Source organism: Betta splendens, chromosome 3, assembly GCF_900634795.4.
Source record: "Betta splendens chromosome 3, fBetSpl5.4, whole genome shotgun sequence".
Classification (NCBI taxonomy): Eukaryota; Metazoa; Chordata; class Actinopteri; order Anabantiformes; family Osphronemidae; genus Betta; species Betta splendens.
In genome coordinates this window covers 14,207,876-14,221,138 of record NC_040883.2, presented here as the reverse complement: position 1 = coordinate 14,221,138, position 13,263 = coordinate 14,207,876, and the positions used below count along the sequence as shown (strand labels likewise).

The 13,263-nt window shown below is 39.0% G+C and overlaps 1 protein-coding gene, 1 long non-coding RNA gene and 1 other non-coding gene across 11 annotated transcripts in view; 2 read left to right on the top strand and 1 right to left on the bottom strand.

The window, feature by feature from the left end:
• Positions 1–7,640, bottom strand: part of tcf12 (transcription factor 12) — a 53,143-nt gene extending 45,503 nt beyond the window's left edge. For 6 of the 7 annotated variants that reach the window (XM_029143957.3, XM_029143959.3, XM_055507420.1 and 3 more), the window contains exons 1-3: positions 7,498–7,638; positions 6,685–6,773; positions 5,896–5,968 (exon numbers count right to left, since the gene is read on the bottom strand). In XM_029143957.3, the coding sequence (XP_028999790.1) occupies positions 5,896–5,968; positions 6,685–6,756 (145 nt within the window). In that variant the 5' untranslated portion in view covers positions 6,757–6,773; positions 7,498–7,638. Of the gene's footprint in view, positions 1–5,895; positions 5,969–6,684; positions 6,774–7,497 lie in introns of all 7 variants that reach the window. The other variant, XM_029143961.3, reaches the window with a different exon arrangement.
• Positions 6,557–12,903, top strand: LOC114851989 (uncharacterized). 3 transcript variants are annotated; one of them, XR_008694212.1, is made up of 4 exons: positions 6,557–6,902; positions 7,709–7,781; positions 7,875–7,990; positions 10,911–12,903. It is a non-coding gene; the product is annotated as an uncharacterized LOC114851989 (long non-coding RNA). The 3 variants fall into 3 exon arrangements; XR_003785292.3 differs by lacking the exon at positions 6,557–6,902 and having other exon boundaries at positions 7,641–7,781; XR_008694211.1 differs by lacking the exon at positions 6,557–6,902 and having other exon boundaries at positions 7,641–7,781; positions 8,387–12,903.
• A 196-nt stretch (positions 12,904–13,099) lies between these two features.
• Positions 13,100–13,172, top strand: trnam-cau (transfer RNA methionine (anticodon CAU)). Its single transcript has one exon. It is a non-coding gene; the product is annotated as a tRNA-Met (tRNA).
• Positions 13,173–13,263: the final 91 nt, after the last annotated feature.

The window sequence follows — 13,263 nt, the reverse complement described above, 5'->3', positions numbered from 1 at the left end:
AAAAAAAAGTTGATCATGTTTCAAAGCATATTAATGCAGAACCTGAAAAGCATTACTGCACTGCTGAAAGCATTAATCTAATGCATCGTACCCAATGTTCCTAATCCACAGTCTAGTCAGTGTTTCTATGTCTCCTGAGATGTGGAATAATTATAATAACCTTTCTATATTTCTATGTCTCTGTGTTTGCAAACAAATACAAAAAGTGACCAGAAACAGCTGTGACAGCTTCCTGAAATACCAAAAAGCACCTTTCAACTAAGCCTGGCACTGATGTATGCCAGGCCACGCAGCTGAGCGCCAAAAGTGGATAAAAGTCATTTTTAGACAAAAGAAAAACGTCAGTTTTTTTCAAAAGCCAAACAGATAAACAAGATCAACAATGCCAAGTAAACTGCAAAGCTACACCATTTGCCATATGTTGAAAAATATAATATCTGATCTTTACAATCTAATTTATGTGATATAGTCATATAAAACATTTGATGCCTCGGTTGTTCTTGCTGCTTGAGACAATATTGTGTTGCAGTAACCACCAAAGTCCTCATAAACAAACGGGATTGCAGAGCCAGTAAAGCATCAACATTCTCTGAGTTATTGATTGTTCCTGTTGTAATTCCATCTGTCTCAGTAAAATGTAATAATGCCATTTGTTCATTTTCAACTTTAACAAAAAACCTGATTTGCAGAAAGTGTGTGCTCAGAAAAATAATAATATAGCTAGCAGCCAATAAAACTTTTCAATAAATTACATGTGTTTTTTACTTTGCAGATAATATTCAGTCCTAGCACCAAGGCAGGGCAGAACATTCATGTAGCAGATTTTACATAAGTGAAACATACGTTTTCTATGAAAGCAGAAGTAGACAACGCAAAGGAAGAAACAAATCTATAATTAAAGATGAAAATTAATGGGATTTTTAGTGCTTTCGTTCACACAACTAAAAAGCAGCAACATAAAGATACAGCTATTAATTTAACTGTGGTTCATGCAGATTATTGATTATTTCATGTATGAAAATAAGGAAAATGTGATTTTGAGATGCTGAACAAGTACTTATATCTTAGATGATAATTCTGTCATATACCGTCATTTAAATTTTAACTGTCGCCTTGTAATGAATTCCTCCTTAGTAATTTCTCTTGTGGTAAATCTAATTATATGCTTAAACAGAAAGTGGGTGACATTTCTCTAGCCAGAAGCCATGCTTCACTGAGCAGAGATATACATGTGTTTCTTCATAACTAACATGGTGCTTTGCTGCTAACACGCAGTAGAATCATTTCCTCTTCTTCAGGCTTCTTCAGTTATGTATTGGCAAAAATCATTGGGCCAAGTTATCATTGACACACGTTACTGTGGTAGTTGTGTTACTAACTGGACTTGAGCGTGCGTTACTCATAGCACATGGGCCCACATTTCTTTGTGTGAAACATTGTAGTCCGTCTGAGGGCTTTTACACACTAACAATGGCCAGTGTTTTCTCTCTGGACCCCTGGCTGCCATCTCGTCTGATTACCATCTCTTACCAAGGCTCAAGGGTCTCTTCTCTTCTGCTTGCAGAAAGCCAACACAATAAGATTACGCACTGGCACAAGACACTTAAAAAAAAAGGACGGACTGAAATGTAAGAATAATTAATTAGGTGGCTTTACTGTCAAGTCAAATGTGTACAGAATGTTGCAAGAAATAGAAGAGACATCCTCATCTCATATGGCAAAGCAGTGACAATCAACGTAGATTTATTTTCACAAGGAACATAATTAGTAGGTGTAAAGAGCCTAACAATGACAAAAAACAACACCTCTGCAACAGAATAAACTGTTTTAGAATTTAGGAAAACAGACTTCAAGCTGCTGTTAAAAATACCAAATAACTAAACTAAATTAGTGAAATTTAAATGATATAAGTGACCTGACAACTTAAAGGATGTTGGAAGGCTGGGAGTGAATATATTTTTGGCATTATTTGGACTAGTGACTGTTGACATGTTGAGACCCTGCAGAGCTTAGAGATCTACTCATTGAAGTTGCGCTCACAGCAACTTGTTCACTGTTACAATAGGAATTCTGTTGGATGAGAATGAGATAACCTCTAATACAAAGAAAGGTCTCTTAGGTCAAGTGCATAGTCATAAATGAAATGTGTGACATTTGCTTTACCTTCCTCCAACAATCTCCATATTCAGTGTGTGTGGCCTTAAAGACAAATACAGTTTGTCTGGGAACTACCATTACAGTATACATTTCCTGTGGACCTGTAGTGAGAACATAGTGAAGAAAGAGTGAGCACAGATGCTGGCTATCACAATTGACTGTCACTCATAAACAGCTGCACCCTCCCCAAGTCCCCAATTCAGTAGAAACCCATCCAATGGAAAAACTAGGGCCCTTTATTGCACAAAGCTTTTACAAGCTTGAATGGAATTCTCCTGATGTAAGATCATGCAACAAAGATGAAGAATTGCAAACACTCAAATGAGGAAAACAGGACACATTTCAGTTTGTCTTTCTACAATTTCACAGCCAGTAACATTAAGAGACTCTTTAACATCTTTGAATATGTTCATACAAAAAGATTATGTCCATCTGTGAAAAGAGCCTAAATGAGGAATCTATTAAAACCAATTTAGAGGAGTTTTTTTCTTAAAGTAAAGCATCTGGTCTGGGAAGGAACAAGAAAAAAATACCTACAAAGAAATATCTAAATATTTAAAAGCCAGTTAACCTAAAACCTACAATACATGAATTACTCCTACGTGCAAAGTCAGGAGCAGCTTATACGCCTATTACACCTAAATCATTTCATGTTTATGCCACCATGTCTCGCAACAGACCACAGTCACACTCTGTAAACAAATCCCTGTGTTGTTGACTTGCAGAAAGCTTTTGAGACCGTGTGGCATAATGGCTGCTTGTATAAATGAACTGTACTAATGGTAAAAACTAAAGCTGCTTCAAGTGCATGTATACAAATAATGAACATGAAGTAAAAACTAGACTGGGAAGAACTAAACAGTTTTCACAGGGTGGAAGGGTGCATGTCCAAATTACACTAACACTCCATCATTTAGAGCAATATGCAGAAACAAGTTCTGAATTCCCACGTTCCCACAGGCAACGTCCCTCTTACATAGAAAGAGTCAAGTCACATCAGGTAAGAAAAATACTAACAAGGACAGTTATCTATGAAACATACAGCAAAAGGACCTGTTCCATTAAAGAACCACATAACACCAAGATGTGTCAATGCATTTTAACTGCATTCACCTAAACATCGTCATGGTTCCTGTTCAGATCGGCTGAACGATACAGGTCATTACTTTTCCACCAAACTCAAACAGCAGTCATCTGACTCTATAAAACTCAGAAGTAACAATATTTTTCAGTTTTGTTCCGAATGACTTGCAAACCAAACACATTTGTAGCTGGTCACAGCAAACAAACCCACTCCCTACCACTAAATGAAAATAGCCCATTTAACAGCAGCCTACCACTGCCCTGCTGCACTGACTACCTGGCCTCATCAAATTTGCATCATCAACACAGCTGGAGGGGAGAAATGATGAGTCTCTCTTAGAGCCACTTTGGTTATATTTTCCAATCCATCTTTCTCTGGCACACTTTTGAAGGGTCTTGCTGGTCCCGCTCTACCTCAATTATGTGGCTATACCCAGCTGAGATGCAATAATCCAAACTCTCATTCCCTGCAATTTTCACACTTGTGTCTGCAGACTCTGCCTTATGTTCACAATCACTTATGTAGGTGCTTCTTCCTCCACCTTGAGGATCAGAGACACAGGAGCACATGCTGTAGGCTGAGAAGTGGAGGGAATTACCCGCTATACACTTTAAGGTAAGGCAAGGCAGTTAAATGTATCCGTAGATAAGTAAAGAATCAGCAGCCACCAAGTATTTGCATGAAGAAGCATCTAAATCTAAATTTAGCCTCCTGAAATGAACTACAGAGTTTGTGGATACCTGTGAAAAATAAAGTAACTCTTGTTTTTGTGTCCCTCTATAAAGATCAGTTGCAAAAATTGTAAAAACAGGATTATAAGTAAGATCTAAATGTCCATTTTCCAAACATTTAGACATTAGAAACTGAAATGTCCAGAAAACAAAAAGCCAAAGCCAGTGCAGATGTGTTTGGGCTGAATCACTGCAATAACATGATTTTACCTTGTCTGCAATTTAATATAGCAGACAAAATAGCCCACTACTGTGTATTATGTGTATTATGTATAGTGTTATATTTATTTTTTATACGTTTAGTTGGACATGGTACAGGATGCAGCTTATATTTAGATTTTATTATGTTCTGAAAGGACAAAGCTGTTCTATCAGACAACACACAGCCGTGACAATAAGCTGGGGCTGCACAATTCAGCCATCTCTGATTCTTTTCTGTTCCAAACAAAAAGGCCTCTGCTGATGCTGGTCTATTCTGGAAGTCACAGAGGGCAAGTGTCTGTCCATACGATGTCCACATCATACTACACTACAATATGAAGCCCATATAGCAGTGGCATACAGTGGTATACAGTAAGCATGCATTTGAGGCTATTTCATAAAAAGGAACCTGCACTTTTTTAAATCAATGAGCCCTCAAAAAAATCCCTGGTTTCATTCTGTATCATCAGTGTGTTTCCGATATGACACAAGACTAACAGCAATTAGAAAATACACAGGCACACATAAAAAAGCCCCTGCATTTAACATGGTGTCCACACTTTTATAAAGCACCTTTCAAACAATGAAAACAAGGCTGTCTAAACACCAGCGTGTCCATCCTTGTTGGAGCCGCACCAGGAGGACGGAACTTTGATAAAAACCTCCACGCACCACTTGCTTCCCTTGAATGATTAGGTTTTTCTGAAATTCACCCTCTCACAACTATAGCTCATGTGTGACAGCTCTGTTCTTGTTTCGTCGCCTGTTGTTTCATTTCCACTAAATGTGTGTCTTTCGCTTCACAGATAACTGGAAAACAACGAGGCTTTGTGGACACACACAACACATGCTTTCAGAAAACATAATGCTTGATTGTTGACTTTCTCTAGTAGCACATCAGACAATAGACGCGCTGGGGATTAATGTCCTGCGGCGTGTAAAGCCAGGAAGCCATCCAGAAGCGGGTAATCTGAACTTACGTTATCGCAGCCACACCACCCACAAACTTGTTCAACAACAAGAGTGGAAAAGACGATCGATAATATCTGCAAAAGACAATTAGTGTGTGTCTGTGAGGGCTATCAGCGGGACGAAGCAGCCACCAAACTGCTACCTGAGCAAAAAAATGATAATTTCACAACCTCATTAAAGGACACTGGAGTTCACAGCAGCTCCAGCTCTGCCTTTGCTTCAAATTATTCAAAATTATTCTCACACAACTCTATTAGTCCCCAATCAGAACATACTGTACTGTTTCACTGAAACTTAAGAACACCCCCCGATCAAAACAGTCACAACGTGCCTGATTTATACCTTATTTATCTACCTGACAGTAGAATAAAACATGACTAACATGTAAAACAAATTCAACACTGTAACGGTAATTAGGCTTACAAAAACATTCATGTGTCCGTGACATACACCATACTTTGCTCTCAAGGCTTTATTTCAACACTGCACTACAATTCCAGGTGGAGAGCTCATGTTTCAGACGCACCAGATGTGAACAGCGCGCACAAGCGTCACACAGAGGAGATTGAAAACTAAGACCCCTTTCCTTCAGCCTCCACTTAGAAATAGACCCAAACCCTTTTTAAACAAGGACACAAGTCAGTAAACAGTTGATTTTTGGTGTGCAGGACTATGGGTCATGCAGGGAGGGAGAGCCTGGCTCCATATTAAGAGCATTTATTGAAACAGTTCGGCCGGATCCGATCCTACCTGGTGTGCTGAACTGGCTGCTTCCGAGGGTAGTGGGTCTGTTTTTGCCTCCGTTCACAGGTGGAGAGAACATCTACAGAAGGTGGATACAGAGCGACAGTTAGAGCAAAGACTCCATTCACATAATCAGCTAATATTATTCTGAGAGTAACTCATTCAAGGGCATCCTGTAGAATATTACTGAACAACGGCATAGCATTATGAAGCAAGGCATAATATCATTCATATAACAGAACCCAGTCCTGGGCTATGACCCTATAATAACAGAACCCCAATCTAGGAATGTTTTAACTGACATTTTGCTATAACAGGCTGTAGATACTGCACTTAGACATTGCATCTACTGTACAATATGCAAATATGGTCACAAATTACTTTAACCTCATGTGCGCCACGCACATGTCAGCATTGCCATACTTGTGTAATACAAATATTTGCGTGTACAATGTGCAGTGCTTGGGTTTTAAATTTTTAAACCTCATTCAAGAGCCTAACCACGGACTGGGCATGCAAATTATGCAAATATTAGTGTGTGCCCCCCCAATGTTTAGCTGTATAGTCCTTACACTTCAACACTACAATATTATTCCAGCCGTCCTGTCCCTCTTCCACTTGGATGCTGAGTGTGTTTATAGGTTCTGATGCCCTTTTTAAGCCCTTGCTGCGTGGCCATGCATCTCCCGGACACTGTTACTACAAAAAAGTGTCAAGTGTCACCAGCGCTTCCAGTCGGGTTTTTGTTGTGCGCCAAAAGCGCAGCGAGGCAGTAAAGAAGAAAAGCCACCCTACCGCACTAAAATCCAGCAGGTCGCTTAATTCCTTGTCTGTTCCGAGAGCGGCAATCCGCTGCTGAGGATTCATCCTTGCGATCTAGAAACCTGCGGAACACACAGTCCATCAGGTCACATCTCAGCTGGTTGGTTCAACGTCGGCCACGGGAGCCACGGGGAGCGACGGCGCGAGCTATTTGTCGTGGATGCACATAAAGACCCCGGCGAGGGGCTAAAGTTGGGTCCGGCTCTGCATCACTCACACGCGGCGTCAGCACATGCAGAACATAACTGATAACGAGTCTCGTTGCGCGCATGTGTTTTTTTTTCTTTCACGCAACGTTTAAGTTAAAGGGATTCAGCGATGTTGATGGGAGCGTCGCGGAATTGCAGCAACACATTTCCCGCTGTAACAGCACCGCATGCGTCTGATGAGTCGCGCACTCAACGCGCTGCCCAGGCTTTCCCTAACGGCGTAAATGTCAGTGAACCGTAGGGGCACATTTTGCCAGTATTGCGATGGTTGCTGCCGCTCAGCTAGCTGGCTAGCGTTAGCCGCAGCCGCTGGCTCGTGTGGACCGAAGAGCTAGCGACCTGCAGCCAGCTGCAGCGGGTTTAGTCCGTGCAGACAGAAGCACGCAGCGCGAGCGGTTCTAGCGCGAAAAACCTCAATTATATGGTAGTTTAAAGCCGGTAACACGGGCGAGCAAATGCAGTAAATGACACTCTCGATCCTCATCTCCGCAATACAAAACGCAATGATGGTCTTCCTCAACTCCCAACTTCTTTCACTGGTCCGAAAGCTTTTGACAAAGTCCCGCTCATATTTTACCTGTGTTCCGATTATAATCCCAACTAGGGTGCTCTGGTGACGGCTCGCTTTCCTGCAATGTGGTCCCAAACAGCGAAATGTGACTTTAAACGGCAATGCTTGGGAAATATCCTCTATATATATCAGTTACGAGTTTCCCTTAGGCAGACATTTTTGCTTTGCGAAAGCCTCAGCACCTCGATGACATTGGTTGCTGTATCCCTCCGCGCAGCACAGCGACATGATGGTCCCACGCAGAGAGATGCTGCAGGAGTCAGCACATGTTTACCTCCACTTTATCAACGGTAACGCCGTGGTGAAAAACACAATACCGTGTTAATTATGCATATTTTGTGCCAGTAGCCCATTAAAATAATGCTGTTATTGCTCTATGTTAGACGCTTCAGACGGGATGGAAACCAGGCAGAGTCAGCAACAGTGTGAGGACCCTTGACCTCCACAGGACAGGCCCTGAAGTCCATGTTCAAAGCATATCCCCCTGCTGTCATAAGATGTAAGGTAACCGGTGTATTCACAATAATAACACAACGTAATGACATAATAATAAGGCATTATCTGGCTAATAACCCTAACCTTTGATCAAGCACAGGATAAGACGTTGTTCTAGCCCAGCAGTGTGTCACAGCCTTAATTCCTCTGTTTCATGCTTTTATTTGGCATTTTGTAAATTGTGACACCAAAGTAAATAGTGATGTAAAAAAGAAATTTATGTGCATCCAAAAACATCAACTTGGTGGTAACATGATTGATAACAACATTGTTGCAGCTTTATTCTAAAACCATCCATTATACTCGTGAACCGCAACGTTTGCACATTGACATAATCGGCAGGTTAGATTTTGAGTGGTTTACTACCATCAACTGTGTGACAATCTACGTGTCTATCCAGTCTGCCAGAGATGCCCCTTTAGATGCCTTCTCCAGCTAAACTGGCTCTTCAACCCAAGGAAACCAGTTCAGAGAAAGGGGCTCAGGTGACCCAGGTTCAAGGCTCCAACCAAGAGAGGCTTTGCCATAGCCTGCGGTTTACAAACTGACACATAATTCAGACTGAGTAGTTAGTGTCCAACGTTTTTGTTCATTGCATTAAAAAATCTGAAGCTAAATTGATTTATATTCGCAATTGATTTTCGCATTTTCTTTTACTTTGAAGGGTTCAAACCGGAAGTCTATTTGTTGTTGTCGGAAGTCAGTCTGGCGTTTATAAACGAGCTAAGCGCCATGAGACTGACTCGCGTGCACTTGAGTGATAAAACAAAGACAAGATGACTGAAGACAACACAACTAGAGCAACCAACTCCACACTCGAGCGTGTTATTGCTTGACAAGTTGAAAAGGGTCTATGAAGTGATAGAAGTGTCGCTACGTGTTGTACATTTAAGTTTAAAGGTTTAATTATTCAACTGACACGAAGCTAGACTATAAACTGAAAGGACCGCCTGGAATTAAATGCAAAAAGTCGGAAGCACGATCCTTTCATCACAATTCGTGTGACATAATACTTTTTCTTTTTACTGAACATGCATCTTAAATTACTAATAATAAAACAGGTTTAAAGTGTTAAACTGAAACGTTCAACATCACTTAACAGCTCGTTTCTTTTATAGACGTATTCAGAAACAATATCGTCACGTCAGGTTTCAGCTTTTTCACAACAGCGGCTTTAGATGCTAAAATAAGTTAATGACAACCACAAAACTAATCACCTAATGATGTGTTTACTATGTACAAGCATATTGTGTCTAAACGTGTCTTTTCCCAGCTAAACACATCTCAAGACAGCTGAAAAACAACACTGCAGTTTATAGTGTGGTCCTTTCAGTGGGATGGAACTACTTTTTCCTGCACTGCAGTCAGGTTTGGCTTATTTTGGCAAACTGTGCAGTTTGGAAAAGCTAATTCTTGTTTTATCATTAGTAACACAATGATATTTATATTTATTTAATATTGATGTTTGCACGAGGCTGCTGCACAATGTACAGTACTTCCTTCTGGATGTGTATTTGTTAAAACCGTTTCAGGTACAGTAAGTTATTACCCAAAGCTGGTTTACTGGTTTTACAAAATAATATGTATTGCCATATTATATAAGCTTACTGTAAGTATAAAGTGTAAAAAGTGGATTATTTGTGTCCTGAGAAAAAACTGTGTTAACCTTAGCAGCACATAGAGTGTTGGTCCATCACAAGTGGTTTCCCATCCTGTCTTATCCAGATGTTTTAACTGAACAGTATAATCAGTATAATCTGTTCCAGAACCACCAACACATTTGGCATTCGTTCAGAACACTCATTCACGCAGAGAAATCAACTCAAAGTATTATATAATACTAATACCAGTGTTACTTTGTACTTACAACCAGATCTTAATATAAAACAAGTAAACATAGTTTGTTTTTTCAAGACAAATTGTTTGAGGGTGGGTGGGGCAACATACTGGGTGTAGGAACTCCAAGTTTATGCCAAGGTATAGATTTTTAGACCACTTGACATCAGCCAACATCTTATTTTTTTTTTAACTGTAAAGCCACAGTGTTTGTGAGACTGAAGCCTGAGAGTTTCAGCTTTGGGCCAAAATTATATAAGTAACTAAAAAAAAGTAAATAAAAAAATAGCTAACCGTGCCAAGAACAAAGGGTACTGTGTGGACACTTGAGATGGGAGTTCAATTATCTTAAATTCCTTGTAAAGAGATTCTGTCCATTTTGTTTCTATTTAGACAACAAAGGTAAATCGACATATTCAAACAAAATTTTCAACAAACTAAAACCTATCTCCGCCTTGTGTTATTAGTTCCAGACTGCCACCTGTTGGACAAACTCAGATCTTCCAGAGTTCACCAACACGTCACATGATTTTAGTGCCCTGATAAAATAAATATATAGATATATATAGAAAAACATTTGGTCACTGTTTTATTTTTTTCTTATTATTCTCTGTCAGACAAGGAAAAGTACAAAAGACTCCCATGGTACATTGTGTATGAAAAATAGCACAACTGTCATATTACACATGTTTTAATAGAATTTATGGAAACGCCCTGATTATGTAATGATTTATTTTGTCTGTCTGTTCATAGTATGATGATGTCAGTGCATTTTCATTACAAGAGCAGGACACAGAAAAAAACATGTTTGTCCAAAAGGTTATTTTTAATGGCATTATTTATTATATGTAATAAAAACTTTGTGGCTCAGTCAACTGACATGGCGTCATTAGCGTCCAGATTCATTCCTGTTTTTTAGTGTTTCTTGCTGTATAGACATGACAGTTCTAGGGATAATGATCCTATGTTGTAGGAGTAATATTTTGTTACGATTAAAATGTTTGTTTTGTCTTCTAGTTGATATGTTTTCTGCTTGTCATCCTGCTAGTGAACCATTTTCTGTTATACATCTGCTTCCTTTATGTCAGGTTCCTTCAGGAGCAACAAGCGCCCCTCCACCAGCTAAGCCTTGTGAAAGTTTGTGCAGTGCATCTGTCAATCATCTGAATGAAGCCATACACCAAGAGACTGAGAAGTTGTTCAGAATGTTCTATCTGAAAAATTATTAGTGAGATTTTTCACTGACATATGCTTTTTTTAATTTTCAAATCAAGAAAATCAAGTCTAATTTGCAAAGAAGGCAGCTCTGCCTTTATAGTCAAGGTGAGGGAGCACTGTTACTGTACAGGATCCATTTTATTTTATATGGAAGTGATTTTACCCAAACAAGTAAATCAAATGTTTAATTTTAACAGATTAAGTATTATAAACATTGTTTCACGTTAAGGCAAGAGTATGTTTACATGTTTAAATCTGTTTATATGTTCAGTTATGATAAAAGCTCCCTAGTATTCTCCACCACTGATGGAGCTTGTTGGGAAGAGCTCATCATCTTATGGACTATTATCGTTTTCTCTGCAACTGTTACAAATGTAGATAACTTTACAATTGTCCATTTAATTAATTTGAATGTCTGCAAAAGGAATTTGCATCATTGTCTTGTCACTGCATCAACTTACCTCAGATATATTTTAGGTTTTAACTAATTTTATTGTTTTCAGTTTTGAGGAGATGGAAGTCACCATTGAAAAGGAAGATGATGACGACTGCAACCATATGAATATTGTGTAATTGTAAATTTATACTGAAGTATACTATTATGCATCTGCGGCTCATATGGTTTTTTTATCTAATAGATCTAAAGTAGGGAGTGATTTGGAAAAACTCACTAAAAACACAGAACAGAGAGCTCCAGGAGCAGATGACAGCGGTCATGAAGACGTCAATCTACCAGTAATTCTTCTGTGGTATTGTTGTGTCTTTGATGGGTCTTGATTTTAAGAACTTTATTAAAAATTAATTGATTGTATCTGATATTTTAATTAACTGGTGATACCAAGCTCTTATTTTAATTACAGTGACTTTCTTATGGAACACAATAAATCAAATAATGATCCTCATAAAGACTGGAAACAGTTAATTATTCTGAGTGATGGATGAGGCATGTCAACATAGTGACACTAACTAGGACTGAATCAAATAACTACCTCATTCAACATAGCTATAAAAAACAGCCTGTCATGCGATGACAGAATTTTTGTTTCAGGTCAGCAACATCTGAGCTTTTACTGGAATGTGAAGAGGAAGATCTGGAGCCATGGTAGAAACAACCCTCACAAGTTGACCTAAAAAATGAAGATGATGTAGAGTGAGTCCAGTATGTAACAGCATTTTAGAAAGGAAACTGCTGCTGCAGCGTCTTATTTACTCTGATGTACAAGTTTTAACAAAGTGGCTAGTATAGTTTACAGTGGCTTATATTGTTGGGTGAATATTCACAAAAATAATGCATCCCTAAAATTAGATTTAATTTGTTTGTTGAGCTACACAGTGTGTGGCTGCACATTTTTTTCAAAAATTGGCTAATCCTGTTCTGTTTTTGTTAACAATCAAGATCAAAGATCTGTGTTTTATTATTTCATGTAACTTCTTGATCAATTAGTTCGGTAACAGTAAAATCTGAAACCTAAACTGTGGTCACTTTTTCTGGGATGCTGCAAATCAACAACTCTTGTCCATCTTCAAGACTCCTGCAGTGTTCATCGTCATCATAAAACTGCTTTCAATCCGGCTCCCATCCCCTCTGTATCCATCACTCTGCCTTGTTTTACACTCCTGAACCTGAATCAGCAAATAAAACAATCTTTAATGATGTTAGAGTGTGCTAACGTGACAAAACACACTTCAGTTGTTAAAGGTAATGAATGAACCACCTCACATAAATGTGTCATCAATTGTGTAAAGTACTAAAAAGTTGTACATTTGCCCATGTCTGACCTGATGCTAAGATGCCAAATAGAAATAAATTGTATCCACAATCTAAAAAGGCAGGTTTTATTAGTGTCTCCCAGAATAAATCTGATTAAATCTCTCAAAACCTATTCTGTTTCTATTTAGCCAAAGTCTGCAGAACTTCACTGCAAATTAAATTTATTAAAAGAAGTGGCAAAAACGCTTTCTTAAGATAGATCTTGAATTTCTACCTTTTAAGAGTCTTGATAAATTACGGTCCTGTTTTGAATCTACACATTATGACATTTGGGCCCCTTATATCGACGCCTCGTTGGCGCAGTAGGCAGCGCGTCAGTCTCATAATCTGAAGGTCGTGAGTTCGAGCCTCACACGGGGCATGTTTTATTCCAGTTACTAGCTGCTTTTCAGCGTTTTGTTTTGGTGTTTTGGACAACCCTGCAAAGCACATTAACCTTTAAAATTGTCCCG